Genomic DNA, 21,191 nt, shown 5'->3' with positions numbered 1-21,191 from the left:
AGCTGTTTTTCAATAATGCCATGGGCATATTCTGTTTATCCCAGCGAATCCGATGCTCAGGATTTTTGCTACCGTATATATGTAGACCTTTTAAATTATGTGCCGCTTACATAAGTAAGGCAGAAATTCAATACCAAATATATTAGAATGTTTTATTCTTGCATTGCAAGGTCTTGACTTTTTGCCCATTGAGACAGGAGTGTGCACACATGCGTGCTCATGCGTGCACACACATGTGCACACATGCATGCTGTTACACTGAAGCTTCCATGTATGATAAAGGTCATTGGCACTGTCTATGAACTGGCCAATGGCAATGATCATTTCTAGCAGGGGTACATGGCACAAAGTCCACCAGGAATAGTTTGGTCACACAAACGGACTCGGCCTGGCTTTCTTTTGTGGGTGAGTAGGCAGATTAGCAGGCCTGGCAGTGTTTGTACTTTTAGATGAACCACCATGCCATGTCCATGAGCGAGGGTGTAAATGGAAAAGGAGAGTTGTGAGGGAGGGGAAAATGAGGACAGTGGGAGAGTAAGCTGATGGTGTGAACAGGGGGGAGGAACAGGGAGAGACATCGGGTCCAATCACAGAAGCTGTGGGTGTGAACATCCTACCGGAGGTAGGAAAAGAGAGACACATGAAGTCCAATCACAGAAGCACCCCCCCTTGCATTCCTCCTCCATTCGTTGGTCCCTCTGCACATGCCTTGCTGTTTCTGGTTTATGACTCTGCTGTTTGAACGGTATGGACAAATCCAGCAGCCCAAGTTCAGATGAGGGTAAGCCCCTGGCTCCTCTCCTGGAGATGTCTGGACTCATTCTGTGTATTGCATGTGTAATTCCTTCTTGTTTACTTGGAGGCTTTCACTCTCTTGCGCTGTTGTGTGCATGGAAATGTTTAGATGTGTGTCTGCAGTGCAGATGCTGCAGGTTCTATACTGTGATTTATTGAAGCTTTCATTCATGTCTCCTTGTTGCCCTCTCATTTTAGTACAGCTTATTATAGTCTCGTAGTCTAGTTTTGTTTTTTGTTTTTTTTTTGTATGTATTATACAAACCTACATTTTAGCCAGGAATGGTCAGCACTTTTGTTCAGTTGTCATGATGCTGGTAGTGCCTGGCTTTCTAATGTGTATAACATGTTCATACTGTCCGAACCCTACTGTCCCTCCTCTCTCTCTCTCTCTCTCTCTCGCTCTCAGACACACACACACACACCGTCATCATCATAAGCCATGGGGCAGTGGTTAAGGTACTTGCCAGTTCAAGCCCCACCACTGCCAAGTTGCCACTATAGGGCCCTTGAGAAAAACCCTTACCCCTCAACTGCTCAGGTTTTGTTCAGTCATAATTGGGCTGCTTTGGACAAAAACAGGCTAAATGCAGTAAAATCAAAATGTAAGCTAAAGCTAGAGGTGCTTACTAAGACTTAATAAGATGTTATTGTACGCTGAGATAGCGGTCTACTTTTAGAATGTTGGCATATTCACAGAATTTTTGTTTGAGAGGAACTTCTTGTTAATCCAGGAAACAAGTTGGCGTCATATTGTCATGGAGGAAAAAAAAACAATAGACATAATTTGGCATGGACACACTCTTTAGCATGCTATCATTTCATTGATGGTGGTGGAGGAGAGTTGGTCATAGTCAGTGTCTGAGAATTGATGAGCATCTGACAAATGTGGACAGGGTACTGCTGACTCAGTCGAGAAGCAGCTAATATGCAACACCTTGTTGTGGGAAACTGGATCACTGTATGACAAAAAGAATGGATTTGGTAATGGGAGCTATTTTGAGCAAATACAGACCCACAAAGACCAGAACTATACAGTGAGTCAACTTTGTTTGTTTTTGTGTTGGTAAGAAATTCTTTGCACTTGTGGAATCCTATGCAAAAACAAAAAGAACCTACTTAAAAAAACTGACTAAGCATTCACCTACCCTGAACATCAGACAACACTTCCTGTCCCAACTCTTACTCCAGCACAGCAACTCAAAATGAATGATTTCACCACGTTGTAATCAATACCAACCATGGCAGGAAATTGTTCACATTACCAAATAAGAATATAATCTTTTGGAATGAGAGTGGTAGAGTTTCAGGCCACTCCCACAAAGGCTGTGTGTTTACACTCCAGTAGGACTGAATGATTTGGGGGGGATATTTACTTGAGATTTTTCTAATTGATATGCTAAGTGCTAATGACTATGATGATTATCTTGAAGCTGCAGCACCACCATTAATAATGTCAGTGATTTGTCAAAAATAATTGCATTTTTAACAAATTAGCTATGTATCACTCTTGTAATAACTTGTTTTTAAAAAGTGCCTTATCCACTTGACAAACTACAAGGTCATGTAATTTAGTTCAGAAGCAGGATTTATTTTATTAATTTATTTAGTAACGTGGTTGAATACACAAGCTGCTTTCGTGGTTGCTTTGATATTTGATTAAAACACACTTTGTCATTTAACATGTTTTTTGTTTCTCTTTCTCTCATTCTTCACCTGTGGTATCCACTGTGACAGTGATGGACAGTAAAGCAGTGTTTTCAGCCCTGTATGAGATGTGTGAGGAGAATGCCATGTTCTTCAGTGGAGGCCCTGAAAGACCAACCGGAGATGCTGCTCAAAGGCTGGTGGACACCATGGTGACCATCCAAGAACACGCTCGCAGTCTGGAGCCTGTTCTGGCTGGCTTCTCCTCCATCTATCACCACTTCGACTTCGACCCTCACGTCCATGCCAATGGATACCGCTCATTAGTGAAGGTAGTAATTTTAAATATTAATCTAATTAAATAGTCATCTAATTAATCATATGGATAGATGTTTTTGCCATTTATATTAGACCTCATAGGTGTTTCATTTCAAATCCAATGTGTTGGGGTTCAGAACCAAAACAACACCAAGAGGAGAGGAACAGGATCTGAGGCTAGCTCTTGTGTTATGGTTAATTCTGAGAAAAAGTTTATGATAAAATTGGTGTGTTTGCTGTAGTGGCATGTTGCTTCTATAGTGAGGTTTTTTGTTTTTTCCCCCCCCTCCCCCTGTTCCTTTCAAATACAAGAAAACAGTTTAATATAACACTTGCTCAAACATCTGCAAATCATTCTCCTCCAGAAGTAAGACATCCACTGTCTGTTGGTCGTAGTGGGTTCAGTTGGTTTTTATAGGACTTGGCCTTGAAGCGAGCACATGAATGTCTTTATTTCTAAAATCTTTTTACAAGTTTGCCTGCTTTACCCTATATTTTAACATTGCATTCTGTAGCCTTGTTGCTGTAAATCCAACTTTAGAGATCTTGCTCACTTTGATTTTAATGATTTTCTTGATTGTGTCTGATTTTGTATGTTGATTTCTGACTGACTGTTATAATTTTGCTGACTGACTGTATTGCTCTCATTGTCTATGTTAATTTTATCTGACTAATGTGACTAATGATTTTGCTGATGGACTGTAATGACTCCACTAGTTGTGACTGAAATTCTCAGATTTCTCCATGTCTGCCTCTGGTTTCTTCAGGTAGTGCGCTGCTGTCTTCTCCACATTATCCAAAAGGGGCGCTACATTGCCTCCAACAGGCGGAGCATCTTTTTCCGCATGGCCCACAGTGCTGGTGAGATGGAGGCGTACTGCAGTGCTCTATGTCAGCTCAGGGCTCTGCTCTACCTGGCCCAGCGCCTTCTCCATGACAACAGCCATGGCAACCTCTTCTTCCAGGAGGAGAGCGGCCTCAGTGAAAGCTTTCTGCAGGAGTACGCCTCCATGCACAAGGCCTGTTTCTATGGCCGCTGCGTCGGGTTCCAGGTGTGTGCGCATCTGTGGGGCTGTATGTCTATCCAGGGCTGGCTGTTGGCCTATCTGTTTCTGTGGCCATTTTCGTTTCCATATAATAAGCAGTGTGTTTATGTATGAGAGGATTAATTTTCATGCTTTTTTTTTTTTTTGGTAATGCTGTTCACATTGTATGAATGCTGTGGTAAAAGGGAACTGATAAAAGGAAACTGGACTCTTAAGAGCCTCATTTTAGTAGCTGTGCAGTTGAAACATCCTGTTGAACTGCAGCTCTTTGTGTGTAATGTTTATGTTGCACTCAGCAGGTGGTTTATGAACCACATAGAGACACGTTGCTCTGGTCAGTTTGAGGAAAAACTGCATGAACTGCTGTCTAGCAATAATCTTTAGTTTTTAATACCCATTATTTCATACACTGCATTTTATTTAGCTTGCTACTTATTTAATTCCTCCCCCTCTTGTTTATTTGTCAGTTTACTCCGGCCATCCGACCGTCTTTGCAGAGTATTACAATAGGCCTGGTTGCCTTTGGAGAGAACTACAAGAAACACCAGTCTGGAATAGGTCAGTTACTTCCTCAATTGGTCAAGCACTTTAGTCCTAAATTAACTGAATCGGGGAGTATATTGTCTTATACTCAATGCTGCACTCTAGTGGAGTCAGATGCTATTATGTCATATGGTGAGTCTTGTACTTAGGTATTATTAGAAAAAAAAAGACTGAAACAACTGCTGCACTTTTAGTTAAATATCTTGCCAGAAACCTATAAGAGGTTACAGTTGATCTTGATGCATCAGACTATCCTGGAATGAAGAATGTGGGGTTTATTGGGTGTTGCAGGGGGAACAAAATGCATGCAGCATTATTTATGGTCCTGCTTAAGTGTGATAAGTGCAGAGTCTAGAATGTTAGCTCTCTAAAAGCCTTTCTGAAGATGAGACAGATGTTTTGTTCATTTCACACATTATCCCATTGTCCCAAAAATGCACTTTAAGTGAACAATCCACATGGCCAGGCTGTTTAGCACTTATCATTTAGAACAGGCTAAGCCAAACCTTAAATCCAGTTCGAGCTGAATTAAAATCCATCTTTGAAGGCCAGCTACAGATGGGAGCTTTTATTCATCATGCACTATAATGCTTTGTATGAGTTGATATCATCACCAGTAGTCCTTGTAATTAGAGGTTTTCATTAGCACTCTAACAGTCCGACCTCAGTGTGATCTCACATCATTTCTGGCAGTATAATTAAGTTGGACTGTAGGCTGTTTCCCTCCTGACATCACACCTTTGTGTTGCTGAGTGGCGAGAGGTCATGATCCAATGTGAATTGGATCTGCAAATGGCAGGGTCTGACCTGGGCCTGCTGCTGTGTGTCTTTCACTAGAGCAACATCAGGTAATTCAAGTGCCTCACGATGACTGAAGTCATCCTGCCATGTTTGTGACTATATAGTATAATCTGAATGGTCCTCTGGTTTTAGGATTTAATTTTAGAATTGGCTTCTCAGGTTTTTCTCTGAGTTCCGGTTTCGTTTTTCTCTGAATTTGGCTTCCATTTTGTGTGTGTAGTTATTGTTGAAATAAGCACCACCACCAAAGCAGTTTTCCAGGACACCTAATATGCAAGTGGAGCAGAACAATGGTTAAAGCAACGCTTAGATCACACACTCTGGTCAAGCACAAGAGAGCTTCATAGCATAAGCCAGTGGTCTTTCAACATGGTCAGTAGTGTTCCACATCTTTGAACATGAGTACAACATGTCGTATGGTGTTAATGGGGAAAGTGGGTCCTCTTGCAGGTGTAGCTGAGATTTTCATTAAACAGGAGAATCGGCGAGCACAGGCATGAGGGCTCCCTCGCATCTCAGCTGTTTACCAGTCACACACGCTGATGTTTACACCAAGTCAGGCCTTCAAAGTCAACTGTCATTCATTCTTACCACAGATTTGTTGAATGGGGAATGAAAAATATAGTTTCTCTAGGCCTTGGTACTATATATTAACATTTAAAAAGCAGCAGACATCAATGCAGATATGATGAATACAGACAACAGTGCAGATAGACAATAAATACAATAAGTTATCAGTAACGATTCTAGATCCCTACCTTTTGGAGCTAGCCTATCCTGAGGTACAGATCAGGGACTTCCACTCTTCCCTTTACTGTTTATTTTAACACTGGGACTGCAATCTTTAACAATTACAGAACAACATGCAGTAACAACATGAAGTCTCCAAAGCTCAAATGTCGTTCTTGTAATACCACACCGACTGGCCAGTAAGTTTATAATAACCACAGAATCAAAGAGACTTGCTTGGTGCCATGATGTACACAGTGAGATTACAAAAGAAAAAATGGAATAACCTTTTTGCTTACATGCTCCTAGATCTTCCTTAAACATGCACTTCCGATTGATCAAATGTAACTGATTAATGAGAATCTATACCTGAGAGGTTAAACAAAATTAATTTAAACATTACAGATAGCTACATGTGTGAAGGGGGGGAAAAAAACCCCTGAAGTGAGATGATATTTATTGTCTTGGTCATCACCTTGGTTCCCAGCATGCACATGCATGCACTCATTCATTCACTCACTCACACACTCCTGCTCTATGTTCTGTACAGCTGTCTCATTCACTGACTTGTGAAATTTACAGTTCATCTTCACTTTTTTTCCCCCCTCATTACTGAATACAACTAATTCCACATCAACTTAATATTGACCTTATAATTCTTCTTGTGAATTTCAGTGGTAAATTGCTGTTCTATCTGTACCCCACACACTAAGTGAGGGGCTATCTGTACTAAATCTCTCTTCACTTGACCTCTGCTTAAAACCAATAAAGATACAGTCTGGAAAACATTACAAGATGGTTATTCTTTCTAGCTGAAAAAAAAAAAATCTATGGATGGAGTCTCCAGCTACCAATTCATATTTTCCAGTCCACATCGGGAAACTTGGTAGCAAACCCAATAGCTTTTGCACTGTGTTATGTGGTATGAATATACTAAAGCAATAGAACAATTATGTTCATGAATTTGGAGAAGGAAAGAGTTTTACTTGTTGGGCTGTTCTTTTTCCTCTCCAGCTCTGTTTCTGTCAGGTTTCTGCTGCTCTTTCTCCTTTGTGACCCTAAACTTTTACGCTACTTCAGGGCCTAACTGGAAACGTATAAGTAACGGATTAATAAATAAATCACTGTTTGCCGATATGTGGTGGTAAACAGTACTAAGACATTTATTTATGCTCTCACAGATAACCCCCCCCGCCCCTCTCCAATACTGTGTTATAAAAATGACATGATGGCAATGCAAGTCATCACACCATTCTGAGGTAAAATCTAGGTCTTTGGACAACCGGGAGCACATTTTGTACTAGGCCTTTTTAAAATGTGTTTATTTTTTAATTTTTTCCTCCCTTTTTCTTAGTTTCAAGTCTATGATGGTATCAATAAAGTGTTAGTGGCAACTTTGCATTTCCCAGCAACATTAGTTGGCTATACCCAAAATGAGATCTTTCTCACACATTGAACCCTTTTGGCTATGATTGTCCAATTTTTGTGCAACTTCTTTTTTTTTTTTTTTAAATAAAGGTATTTTAAAAAGATTTTCTTGCTTTTTAATTATTTAGATAATAAAATTCCACTGTACATTTCCTTCTCTAAACGTCATGTCATTGTAAAACATTCATTTGAGTACAGGCTCCACATGATCAAAATGAGATCTATAAGCAAAATACCAAAAATGCAGATTTACCTTTTAATTAGCTAGTTAGCAGGAGTAAAATGGCACATTTTAACATACTTTTGTTTTGCTTAAAATTCATAGCATCGCTTAGTTTGATTTGTTTTTGGTACAACCATTTACAGGTTTCACATGCAGGCTTTTATTTTGACAAGTCATATGCCTTTTCAGCAACTATTGCTCATTTCACGGATCTTTATAAACTGCTCATATTCTCACTTAACCTGCTCAAACTAACATGGCTGTTATCATGTGACCTGCGGTTACATGGAATTGGTTTTCTCCTGTTGGCCTTTTTTTTTTAGCTGATCTGGAAGCAATACATGTTGCTTTGGTGCCATGTCGTATAGAAATACTAGTCTGCCCCAAATTATGTATTTTAGTCTTCTCTCTCCTCCCCCGCCCCCCTTCTCAAAAACCCTATTCCTTAAGAAACATGGAAAGGCACTAATTAGATCTATGCAAATCCCATGAAAACATGCAAAATTTGGTATACACTGAAGAAATAATTGTGTACCTTTTTAAGTGAAAGGCTAAAGGAGCCATCATCGTGTTTTAATCTTAGGAAAGAAATACAGTGGGTACAACAATCACTAAGCACGGGAGAGTAGACTAGACAATAGGCAGTAGATAATGGGTTGGGTGGATTTGCTATTTTACATATACAGTGCACATTGATGGTTGATGGTAATATACCATAACGGCTTCAACCTCGTCTGAGGAGCAGAAAACGTGTACAGATTAAAGTGCGGGTGTAAAGTGAGTGGGTGCAGTAGGTCGTGCAGGCAGATGAGAGTACAGCTGAGGTAACAGTTCAGTTTGAATGTGCCTGTCTGGCAAATCTGTTCAGCAGTCTGGCTGCCTGCGGGAGGACACTGTGTGAGTCTAGAAGCCTTGGCCCGTAGCCTTCATCCAGATGGGAGCATCGTAAACAGACTGAGGGGAGAGAGAGCCTTCCTGATGCTGCTGGCAGACATCTGTTTTGACATACTGACATTCAGATAGAGATTGTCCTTGTACCATAACTACAGTCTGTACACGGTCTCATCAATGTTGTTAGTAATGTGTCCTGTGACTGTAATGTCATCAACAAACATAGTGATGTGATTGCTGTGATTTGGTGAAGCAGAGTTAAATTAATATCCTGGTTTCTGAGTAATACCCAGAGCCTCTTGCAATGCATTCAGCTTTGTATCCAGGATTCTGACTAATGACTACAGCCTGGGTAATATGCTAGTTTTGTATGCCTCCCCCACAGCCAGTGAGATGAGAGCAGTGTTTACAGCTGTAGCCTCAGGGGCCATTAACAACAAGTACACTTCACGTGTAATACAAGTGTCTGTGAGAGACGACTATTATAACAAGCATGAATTTCATTTACAAAGCCTGGTTTAGATTTAATGAATCTTGTATTCATATCCAGATGTAAGGCTGGCAGTCTTAAATGTGGTGATCTGTGTTAGTGAAGCAAATATCTGAGGTTTTATGCCTTATTACTGGAGTAATAGACACCCTCTCAGTAGGATGGAAATGATGTGACCTCTTGAGGCAACTAGCAGATGGTCTGTTTGGCTGTTTTGGTGCCTGCCAGATTCTGAAGTAGTGTGAGCAGATGGAGCAGATTCCATGCGACATCTCGAAGCAATTGTGACTAACAAATGCAATACTCAAATTATGTTCCTTTTTATTATTATGTGTGGAAAATGTGACCATTTGAAAAGCAAATCCTTCATTACGGTGGTCTCTAAATTGAAAAAGCTACTAGCAGGGAATTGTTTTAAAATAATGGAATGCTTAATTCAGAAGTGAATGTAATCTATCTTGAAAAGCAATTCAAGCAACTATATTGTACTTTACTGTGTGGGGCTTTCAACATGTTAAAGCTAAATGAAATGCATCATTGTCTTTTTCATATGACCCCATAGTCTCTGTGTTTATATTTCCATCAGGCATGTGTGAGTCCAGTCTCAGGCCTCTGCTGAACTCGCATGCATGGTTGTAATCGATTTTAGAGTGTGAAGATGTGATAAGGTGTGGATTGCTTCTAGAGTTGTGAATCTGATCCAAGGTCAGTTTAGTTAGTTTGTCCAACACCAGCTGTCTGGCAAAGGTGCTAAAGGAAGCTCCCATTTGCCCCAAAGAGAAGAACTTGGCACCTCCAGGGCAGAAGAAGCAGCCACAGGGATTGGAGAGTACAGAAATTGATTAGAATTGTAATTTTGTTGTGATCCACATGGGGGAGGAGGATTTATAAGCAGCACTCAGAAATCGGGCAAGTACTTGCATTGACCCCTCTGTTCCTTTGTCTAATTCAGTCTGCCCTCTTTATGGCTCCCTTCCATCACTCTTGGAGCACAAGATGGAAAGAGTAAGATGATTGAGATGATTAACATTTGTGTCTTTCAAATGGTTAACTAGCTGAATCTAAACACTTGTGGAGGAAAAGACTTTTTGTTAATTAAGTTTTGTCCCAAATTATTCTAGTCCTCACCCCTATTTCTCCATCACCCCTAAGTTATGTCCAGCTGGAGCTCTGTGCATGACCAAAAGTGTGTCATCTCGCCCTTTTATTTATTTATTTTTAAAAAGCTTGTAGCCTCATTAAGTGACACACCTATGACCTATTTAACTGAAGGAAATTCAAGCTCTTGGCTGCTAAGGAATTATTTCCCCCCCCCCCCCCTTTGACCATAGTAACGTGAGACCACACGTTGCTGTCACCACTGTGGCTATTATAATTCTATTGTAAATGTGTGCTGTGAGAAGAGTGTAGCTACATATTTGTAATAAAGGGAAAGTTCTGGGTCTGACAGGTTTGTACTTATTCTTTATGGTGCTAGGACTCACTGGCCTGCACAACTTCCCCATCTGATCTGACTGCAATCCAAAACCTGATCTAACTTAGTCCATGTTCGGTAACGAGGTGATGAGTTGCATTCTATGTATTTAAAATGTACAGCACGGTTTAAATCCTGTAGTATTTGAGAATGCCATACACACATCTTTCCCTCACTCACAACTCATATGGATGTTAGAATGTAATGGATTGCAGACAGGAATTCATTCTTTGTTGTGTCTATGCGTCTTGCCCTTGCTCAGGTGTTGCTGCTGGTTCCTTGTTCACTTCTGGGAAGTATGCCCTTGATCCTGAACTCAGGGGTCAAGAGTATGAGCGCATTACTCAGAACTTGGACATTCATTTCTGGAAGACCTTCTGGAATATCACTGAAACCGAAGTTCTGGCGGTGAGGGTTAACATAACATATTAAGCATCACATGTCTTGTACTTAATTCTGTGTCAAGTGCTGAAAGTGAATTCTGATTATTGTTTAAGCATGACACTACTTTTATAGAATCTAGAAAAATTACCATATGGTTTGAGAGAACAACATGAAAATATGATTGCTGAGTCTCTTTGTCTCGGTAATAACAGTAATAAACACTGTGCACTTCATCAGGGCTTGGTCAGTATGACCTCCGTCCAGGTAAAGGTGAATCGTGCCCTCTCGGTGTCTCCTGAGCCCTTTGACCTGCCGATGGTGTCTGACCCCACACGTATGGTTACGATTTGCCCTCCGGCTGCCCACATCGGCCCTGCCCAGATCCAGATGAGGCTCATCTCCAGTGAACTGAGGGAAGGGCAGGTAACGAGTCACAATGCCTTGACGCATCTGGATCTGAGCCCGTTTTAATGCATGCCTTAAGTCAGTGATGATGGTCAGGGTCCTGGCTCAGGTTACACTTACTGCAGTGTGATTAATGTCTACATGCTCCGTTTTGTCTGTGTGTTTTGTCATCCCCTGCCGCAAGCCATATTGTCTTTAATAATATTTGCCCCAGGACAGTGAGAAGCTGCTGGCGCTGTGTCGTTCTGAGGGCGGTCCCATCTCACTCTCGCTAGGTCTGAAGGCTAAAAAGTGCCCCCCCTCCCCCTGGCTGGTGGTGCACTACCACGGGGGAGGCTTTGTGGCACAGACGTCCAGATCGCACGAGGTATCGGACCTGGGCTTTTCTCTTCTCCCAACTGAGCTTGTGATCTGGAATCACTATATACATCTCCATTCCAGTCAGCCACTCCCTCTAGCAGAGTCTGTTCCCATCCAGAGAAACAGATGGAGGTAGTGGAGACTGATCCCTTTCAGAGCAGCAGATGGAGGCAGTAATGACTAGCTCAGGGAGGAACTGATGTTGCTTGTCTCAGTGACTCATTGATCCAGATGCAGCATAATTAATGAGCTCAATTTAATCACAACAACAGGTTTGCTCTATGAGGTTTACCCTCTAGGAAGTCCATGCAGTCTGCTGGCCTTCTCAGCAGACTTGGCTTTGTTAGACAACTTCTGTAAATAATGTTTATTTATATAAGGCTTTTTATACAGCTGTTGTATCAAATGTGCTTACAGGAAAAGAAGGGTAAAAATAGACAGACATGACATAAGAAGAATTAAGACATTTAAAACCAAAAGTATCGAAGAGATAAACAAGCTATGATTGAATATTATCCCGTAGAAAAGAAAAGACACTTAATTAAGGAAAATTTATGTCTTGGTAATGTTTTGGATACTGCCATTCCTAAAATCCTCTATTTGCTGGCATGATCACTTCTATTTCTTTCAAGAATAAAAATGTATCCAGAAAATCTCTAAATCACACAAAGAACCAAAATTTAGTTTTCAGGAGTGATCATCACAACTTCTAGTGATTATAATGGACTTCCAAGTCCATTATATCCAAACCATTCAGTGTTCAATATATGCAAGTTGATATTCAATACCTATACCAGTTGCAGCTTGGTACCATTACAGTCCAGGAGAATGACTTCATCTTGCATAAGGTTGTTTTTCTGTACCATCCTGTATCTAGTGGAGAGACGATGTGCCTTGCACAGAGGTCTCTTACACAGGCCCCTACTCTGTACACAGATAATATTTATAAGGATCCTTTGTTTTGTTGTTAATATTTCTGATTCAATGTTTAAACCTCTTTTTCCTGTGAACACACTTTAATACTTCAATACCATGCAGCAAGACTGAAGAAACAATGACCTTGTTCACAGAGGATCTAATATGGCCCAAAACGCACCAAATCTAATCACTTAAATTACAGTAGCTATAAATTGGTGAGCTAGTGATGTGTAACTTAATTGTTGAAGTTGTTGTTGAGTCCATGGTTGTTGTGTTCTTTTTTTTTTTTTTTTGGCACTTAGCCCTATCTGAAGAGCTGGTCGCAGGACCTGGGGGCCCCACTGCTATCTGTAGACTACTCTCTGGCCCCAGAGGCCCCATTCCCCCGAGCCCTGGAGGAATGCTTCTACGTCTACTGCTGGGCCATCAAAAACCACAACCTTCTGGGTATCTCTCTCTCTCTTTCTCTCTTGTTTGCTTCAATACACAAGGCTATGTGAAAGTCTGTGGAGTCTGATGGCATCTGTGCACTTTTCTGCCTAGAAATGTGTTTGGCCTCATTGCTAAAATTGTTCGATATTTAGGCCGAATCTCAGTCCTGCAGGCTGGCGTGTTCACTCCATTCCAGATGGGGAGGGGTAAAGTTACCTGAGTGCTCTCTGGAATGTCAGCTGACGGATGTCACTGTTGTGTGGGACTGCAAGCCTCAGGTCCCTGCTGAGTCTTGTATGTTTTATATACCTCCTCACTAATGAACTGTCTTACAATTTCTGGAATTGCCAAGTCAAAACCTCCAGATTCCAGAGCCTCGAACTTCAGTCTCACATACTTTGGGGTTATGTTCTGTGACGTTGAAGATCTCGACGACATCACATTGAATCTGCAAGGTTGCATGGCTGCAAGCATATAAAAAGTTGTAGAACACTTAATCTCAACTTGTTTCTATAGCCAAAATAGGACACTGCCGTTGGCACTCAGAAGCAGAGGGTTTGATTACCTGATCCTGTTGTTCAGGCTCTTGTCCTCCAAGACCACTTAGATGTATGTAATTTATCTTAATACAGATTACAGTTACACTCTTAGCCAGTGGACCTACTGTCATCTAAGATAAAAAGTGATAATACAGTTGAATCCACCCATCATCCCATATGTAACGTGTGCTAATTGAATGAAAAATCTGTGATGAAATCAATGAAAGGAAGAATTTATCACATCTGTTTTCAGGTAATACCACGAGCAAAGTTAGCTAAATCCTCCACCCCCACGTAGACTAACTGGAAGTTTGCAAAAAGCATTACCCCTTTACCTAGATGAAGAGGCAATGTCTAGAAAAGTTCAATAAGCCCATTGGCCTTGTGGACATTTTCAGGAACTTGCACATTAAGTCCACAACCTTGCAAGTCTGGAAGGACAAGTCTCACTCCCACTGATCCTACTACACACACAGACACTCTCTGCTGCAGAGAGGGCAGGAAGTGCCAGCCTTCAGACAGAATTAGTAGTTCTATCAGTCATTGAAATTGAGTCATATTTATGGAAATTAAAAGGATCCAACAGTAGAAGTATCACACGACTTTGGTCTTGTGCTGTCTGCATCTCCTCCCTCTCTCTCTCTCTCTCTCTCTCTCTCTCTCCCTTTCCTTATGTCAGGCTGGACAGGAGAGCGTGTGTGTTTGGCAGGCGACAGTGCAGGGGGGAACCTGTGCATCACCGTGTCAATGAGGGCGGTAGCTCATGGTGTTCGCCTGCCTGATGGCATCATGGCAGCCTACCCAGCCATCCTGCTCACCATGTATGCCTCGCCTTCCCGCCTCCTCAGCCTCATGGACCCTCTTCTGCCTCTCAGTGTCCTCTCCCGCTGCCTCAGTGCTTACGCAGGTCTCTCTCTCTCTCTCTCTCTCTCTCTCTCTCTCTCACACACACGCACGCACTCACACACACGTGCACACACATGCACACTGTGCCCCTCCCACCCCACCACCCCTGTATGTTAGACCCTTTTATCTAGACTTGCATATATTTACCAGTGTTATCTTCATCATGTCATGCAATAATTGTTGTAGGTTTGTGTGTATGTAGGTATGGACACACAGGTAGAGAAGCAGGTGGAGAAGGTCAGCACTCTGGGGTTGGTGCGGAGAGACACAGCACTGCTGTTCAAAGATTTGAAGCAGGGAGCCTCTAATTGGATCCACTCCATCCTGGAGTCCACCAGGGCAAGTGCAGGTATGTGGTGGTGGTGGTGTCTTATATTCCGAGTGTTTTTCTGCTGTGGGTGTGTGTATTTGGCATTTTATTATTATTACTTATTAATAATGAGGAGTTTCTTATATTTTCAGTGTTTTTTCAGGTGGGTATGTGCATGTGCGCATTGGTGGGGACTGTGGGGTGGGGTGAGGTCGTGCATGTGTTATGGCGTTGTAGGTGTGTGTGTGTGCGCATGCGTGTGTGTGTTCCCCTGTGAACCCTTCTCCTGCCCCTGGCTGTAAGAGAGATGTATGTTTGTGCTGTGCTCTCCACCCACCTGGTTTAGCAGGCTAATGTTCATGAACTATTGTGATTTGCATCCTGGTACCAATGTGCATTGGAGTTCTTCTGCAATGCTTATTTAGATTTTCAAAAATATCACATCCAGTGTTCCTACTGCATAAAAACTGGCACTTCACTTAGCTTTATGACCATTAACTTCACCTTCATTAACACAGTAGTAAAATGTGTGTTAACAGACTCTGTCCCTTCCTGCCTCCCTTCCTGCAGAGACTGTGAGGAAGAGTGCGTCAGAAGGCACTCTGATGTCCCCCGACTCCGACCCTCCAGTTCTAGTAGAGTTCTCAGTGAAGAGCCACACTTGTGAAGTCCTGATGAACCATACAGCCAGCACACCAGGCCACAGCCAGCCTACTGTAGACAGCCCTGTATCTGACCAAAACACCACGCACTCTGATCACAACAGCACCCTCTCTGCCCTCCAGCATCCCATCCTTGGCTCCACCCCACCTGCTGAGAGTGAGGTACCTACTGAACCTCACTCACTCATGAACGCAGAGCTGTCAATATGTTTTAAAACTCAGGACTACATTTACATTTACGACATTTAGCTGACTACAGAACTACTGCCATGTATTTCAGTACTCCTGACTATGGAGCTAAAGCTTCTCTCACTATTTTTCACTACTCCAGTCTATGGAGATACTATCAGTATATTTCAAAATGAATCTTTGTGACAGCAGCCCTAAGGCAGATCAAGAATTCAAATTGAGGAAGTTTTTTATTTATTTATTTATGTTTTTTAAAGGTTTGGCTCTGTTATTTATGCATCGTTCGTCATCTCAATACATTAATGTGTGTGTGTGTGTGTGTGTGTGTGTGTGTGCGCGTTCTATACTCTTATACCATTTTCCTTGGTATGGAGACTGTAAATTTTTTAATCTCTAAGGAAGTGGATCCCACAGTGAGGGATACAATATCATCCGTGGCCATACCTCCCCCTAGCAGCGAGCAAAACTCTGAAGGTCCACGCGAGTTTCCCGCCAGCTTTGAGCCTCTTCGCTCTGAGCAGTGTGCCGAGATGAAGATGGACTCCTCACCCATCTTCAGAAATCCCTACATGTCTCCCCTTCTGGCTCCAGATCAGATGCTGAGGGGACTGCCTCCTGTACACATAGTGGTAAGACACAGCCATCCTTGGTGGAGAGACTGTAATGGTCTAGGAGCTTCTTGCTGCATCACGGTGTGGATGGCTTATAAACAATGAATATTAAAACATGTGATTGAAAACTTCAGAGTTTGGGTCATGCACCATGACCATCATCTACAATCCAGTAGGAAATTAACCAATCCTGAAACAGGAGTAAATGAACAAATCTGCAGAGACTCAGCATAAGAACCTCTGAATGGGTTCTACACCTGTATACAATAGCCTGTTCCCTCACAATCCCCAAAATGCATGTGAACTGAATAGAGGAATGAGACTGCACACCTCCCACCATTAGCCTGTATTGAGCAGTGGCTACAGAATGGGTTTGGATGTTATTGCCAATAAAGGTGGTTTCATTGGCCACTTAATGAGTTTTTCCACCAGTAATGTCCAGTTTGTACACCATTTGTCCAATAAAGATGTGTGACTGTAAAGTTGTTTGTGTAATAAGACACTCCTTATTTTTGTGACCTGGATAAAGACCAGTTCACATGCTCTTGGGGAAACTTGAATAAGTCAGTTTACAAACCTTTTACCTCAAGTATACATTTTATATCCCAGATGATGCCTTTTCTTGCTTACTGCTGTCATGAAGTTTATGATGTTTGTCCCACACTGTGAGGGAATCCTTAACCGCTTGGGTTCTTTTGAGAAGTATCTGAAATATAATTGCAGCCTGTTTTGTTTATTAAAACATTCTTCTGAGGTTTATGGTATGGACGGGAGTAAAAACATGCATCTGGGTAGGTGGGTGGTGATGTGGCATTAAAGTTGTCTGGCCTTCTCATTAGTGTCAGTCTGTGACAAAATGTTGGAGAAAATGTTCACACTGATGGAAAGGATTAACATGCATTGGTTTCAAAAATGATTTTGACTTCCTAAATGGACTAAAGCCCCTTATTGATTTGTGTGTACCTTTTTAGGCGTGTGCTCTGGACCCCATGCTGGACGATTCTGTGATGTTTGCCAAGCGCCTGCGGAATGTCGAGCAGCCTGTGACCCTGTGTGTGGTGGATGACCTCCCACATGGCTTCCTTAGCCTATCACAACTGTCCAAAGAGACCCGTGAGGCTTCCAACGTCTGCCTGGAGAGAATCAGAGAAATCTTCACCTCGAAAGACCCACCTCTGGAGATGCGTGAACACCGTAAGCTCGAAAGGACCAATCACGGGGCTTCAGGTGTTAAGGGAGATCCTGCTATGCTGTTTGAAAGGTCCAGTAAGGAAGAACATGGACAGGCTGTTGTTTAAAGGCATTAAACAGTGCTGCACCCATGCAATAAAACACTGAGGCACTTTAAAAATTTTTTAAGGATTTAAGATAAGCAGATACTGCCTATCCTGGAGAGAGAAAAAAGCAGAATCCCGGAACATAGAGGAAGGTAGGTCTTAAGAAAGAGAACAGAAGGCTTATTAGGATCACTGTACAAGGATACAGTAGCTCGAGGAGTAAAATTGTGCAATAGTGTAATTTTGTACTTGAGAACCAAAGCAGCAATATGTATATAGAAGGAAAGATTGGAGAAAGTGTGTTAGATGCATGGTGAGCTCAATATTCCATTATTCTGCTGCTTACATTTCTGCTTGAGACAGCTGCAGCACATTAAAATTCAAGCTTGCATAAACATGTACACCCTTTAACATGAAATATTACCAGTTGCCTTTTCAGTGTTGCTTTGCTGGATAAAAAAAAAAAATCTGAACTTGTGGAGATACTGTAAATACCCACACAGACAGTGATGTCTGCTGCCTTTATTTCTGTAGCTGTGCTTTGATTCTCCTACTGTACTGCTTAATTCAGGTCTTTAACAAGCTTTCTTCTCATTTTTAGTGGGTCAGCCAAGTAGAAAACTGGTTTAATGTAGTATACACGCTCTCTCACACACACACATCAGCCATAATATTAAAACCACCTGCATAATATTGTGTGGTCCCCCTCATGCCACCAAAATAGCTGACTGAGACATGGACTCCACTAGAACTCTGAATGTGTCCTGTGGTGTCCGGCATCAAGATGTTTGCAGCAAATCCTCCAAGTCCTGTAAAGTTATATTTGGGTCTCATGGATTGGGCTTTTTTTTCCAGCACACACACTCGTCAGCGTGACCCATGATGTTTTAAAGAAAACATGATTCATCAGACCAGGGCACCTTATTCTATTGCTCCATAATCCAGGTCTGAAGCTTGTGTGCTTGTTGATGGAGCTTTTGGCAGAGGATGGGTCAGCACAGCCTTTTTGCCTGCTCAGCTATGCAGCCCCTTTTACATCAAGATGTAATGCACTGTGCATTGACGCCTTTGTCATAGCCAGGATTAACTTTTTCAGTTTGCCGGTTGTCCTTCCTCGGACCACTTTTGGTAGGTACTAACCAATGCATACTGGAAACACCCTTACCGTTTTGAAGATGCACTGACCCAGTCGTCTATCCATTATAATTTAGCCCTTGTCAAAGTCACTCAGATTCTTGCGCTGGCCCATTTTTCCTGCTTTCAAAACACCATCTTCAAGAACTGATGGTTCACTTTCTGCCTAATATATCCCAACCCTTGACATGTGCTATTGTAACATGAGATTACATGTAATGACCGGTTATCCATCTGTTACTGGTTTTAATGTTATGGCTGTGCGTGCGTGTGCACGTGTGCATGCATACATGTGCGTGTGTATTTGATAAGAAAAACACTGATAATATAACTGACCATAACATCACGATTGGGAATTTGTGCGCCAATTTTTCAAAGTAGGTGTTGAATGTGGTTGTTTTTTGAGCACTACATGAATATTTGAAATGTTTATTAGAAAAAGAGACAGTCTGGACTTTCTCCCAGTATTGCCTCCAGACTGACCATCACAAGAGCCTTGCAGTCCTTCTGCCAAGGGAAGCCATAACATGTCACTCATTGTGCCTGGTCTACTTGTACGTTTTTATTCCACCCATTGCGATGTTTACTAATTAGTCATGCAAAGGTGAATTTACATTTACTTTACCTGGCAAGGAGTCCTACTGCCTCAGAACACTAGCTCGGGTTACGTCATTATATCAAAAGCCTGTTGAGGATACACGAATAGTAAATGTTTTATGCACTTCAGTTTATCATGTTCTTCCCTTTTTTATTTGTTAGTACATCCCCTCTCCTCTCAAACTCTCTCTCTGTCATCATAGTCGCAGGCCGAGACCTCTGCACACTGACCCATTTCCAGTATTTCCATTTCCCTTATTATCCAAGTGATATTTTAAGCCAAACCTCTCAACAACCTTGGACCAGTGATCCATTTCACCATGTATGAGTGCTTCTTCCTCGGTATGCTGGCAGAAAGGACTGAAATCAGGTCATCACATTTCTGTGGTATAAACCATTTGCTTTTTCAAAACCAGTCAGATTTTAGTCAATTCAGTTGCACAGTGAAACTGCAGCAAATCCTCTCCAACCAAAATATTCCTTTGGGTGAAGCCAAAAATTTTTTCTCCACAAATGCTAATTCAAAGGTTGAACTTTAGCATTAGAAGTTTTGGGAATGCTGTTTATTGGTTAGTACAGACTGTTCTTTATCCAGCTCTCTGGAATTTATGTGGACAACTACTGAAGTCCTATCATCTGATACTGCTACTATAGTCAAATACACTTCAGAGATTATAACTCAGTAAGTGACTATACATGTTTACATTTGACCTCAGATCAGACACGGACATGGTAATGTAGGTATGCTAGTCCCCTGTAGGACCAGCATGGGTCCATCCTGTCTCTCTTTTGTCTGTCCATTTTCATGATCAGTCTCTTGCTCTTGTTACTGTGGTGCCCAATTCAAATCCCCCATACCTCTTCACTGCCCAGGACACTGCATGCTGGCTTATGCAGTACTGCTCACATCAATGAGCATTAACTCCACCCTCATCTTTAGTCTAGAGTCTTTAACTCTGCCTCATGTTTAGACTACAATAATTAACTCCACCTTCATCTTTAGACGATAAATTAGAGCTAGGCTGCTAATCAGGGGTGCAGACATGCTCCAGCAACAGCAAAGCAAATTAATAGAGCCTTGTTGCTGGAATGGCTATTCACTGAACCAGAACTGTCTGTAAAACAGTTCAGTCTGTGAAGCAGAAGGGCCACATGACTGGAGTTTTCACTCTGAGGTTGCTAAGCTAAATAGATGTGTGCATTGTATGTTTAATAATACAAATCAGACATTTTGCCAAATGCCAAACAAACTGCACAATCAACTCTGTAATGAAGACTACTGTATTTCCCATTCTCCCATGAGAAGAAAATTTTTTTTTTAAATCACATTCAAAATGCATACTTCAGTATTTGACCATATAGCTTTGACCATGAAGTGCTTGTTTTCTAAAGGTCTATAAAAATACAAGTACAAGTGTGTAATTGGAATGCATAAGCATAAATATATTGGTTGGAAATGTATATAAAGTATTTTTAACTTCTCTATTAGATTTATATTCTCCTCTGAGACTGGTTTTATGCTGAATTCACTTGTATTGTTTTGCATATATTAGACTAACTTTTCTATATTACATACTTTAAAAAAATATTTTGATGCTACCCAAGTTATTTTCTTATCATGAACATTTTTTGTAATTAAAATTTTTTTTTTCAAAATGCAGAGTCTACGCCACTGTGTCAAAGCTCATGTTGGTTACATTTCTAAATGTTCGTGCTGGTCTAGGATCAGTTCTGTCCATGGGGAGTTACTAGTAGTTTTTGTTTAAAACGTGAATAAATAGTCTAAATTAAAAATGTGCTCAAGCTCCTCATTTCTGATGTGTTCAAATGCCTGATATTTTTTCAGTATCTACGCTGGCAGAATTATTTTATTTTATTTTTTTTTTTCCCCCCCAAGAGAATAATAATGATGATGATGATGATGATGATGATAATACAACTTTTCTTTTATTCATGTTTAGTTGATGGGTCAAGCCATTTATTATCAAACAATTGTTTTTGCCCTTTTTAAAATCATAATGACAACAGAAACTACCCAAATGACCCTGATCAAAAGTTTACATACCCTAGTCCTTAATACTA

At 41.4% G+C, this 21,191-nt stretch overlaps 1 protein-coding gene across 1 annotated transcript; it reads left to right on the top strand.

The window, feature by feature from the left end:
- The first annotated feature begins 683 nt into the window (after positions 1 to 683).
- lipeb (lipase, hormone-sensitive b) lies at positions 684 to 20,901 on the top strand. Its single transcript, XM_027001159.2, is given in 14 exon segments — positions 684 to 781; positions 2,533 to 2,774; positions 3,528 to 3,812; positions 4,274 to 4,364; positions 10,648 to 10,793; positions 11,007 to 11,192; positions 11,389 to 11,541; positions 12,755 to 12,899; positions 14,103 to 14,330; positions 14,532 to 14,678; positions 15,210 to 15,463; positions 15,865 to 16,119; positions 17,073 to 17,219; positions 17,221 to 20,901. Coding segments are annotated over 14 exon segments (2,532 nt in total). The 5' UTR covers positions 684 to 747; the 3' UTR covers positions 17,440 to 20,901.
- The last annotated feature ends 290 nt before the right edge of the window (positions 20,902 to 21,191 follow it).

Source organism: Electrophorus electricus, chromosome 5 (genome assembly GCF_013358815.1).
Source record: "Electrophorus electricus isolate fEleEle1 chromosome 5, fEleEle1.pri, whole genome shotgun sequence".
NCBI classification, from domain to species: Eukaryota; Metazoa; Chordata; class Actinopteri; order Gymnotiformes; family Gymnotidae; genus Electrophorus; species Electrophorus electricus.
The sequence above is the reverse complement of the archived record's forward strand: the minus strand, read 5'-3'. Positions and strand labels throughout refer to the sequence as shown.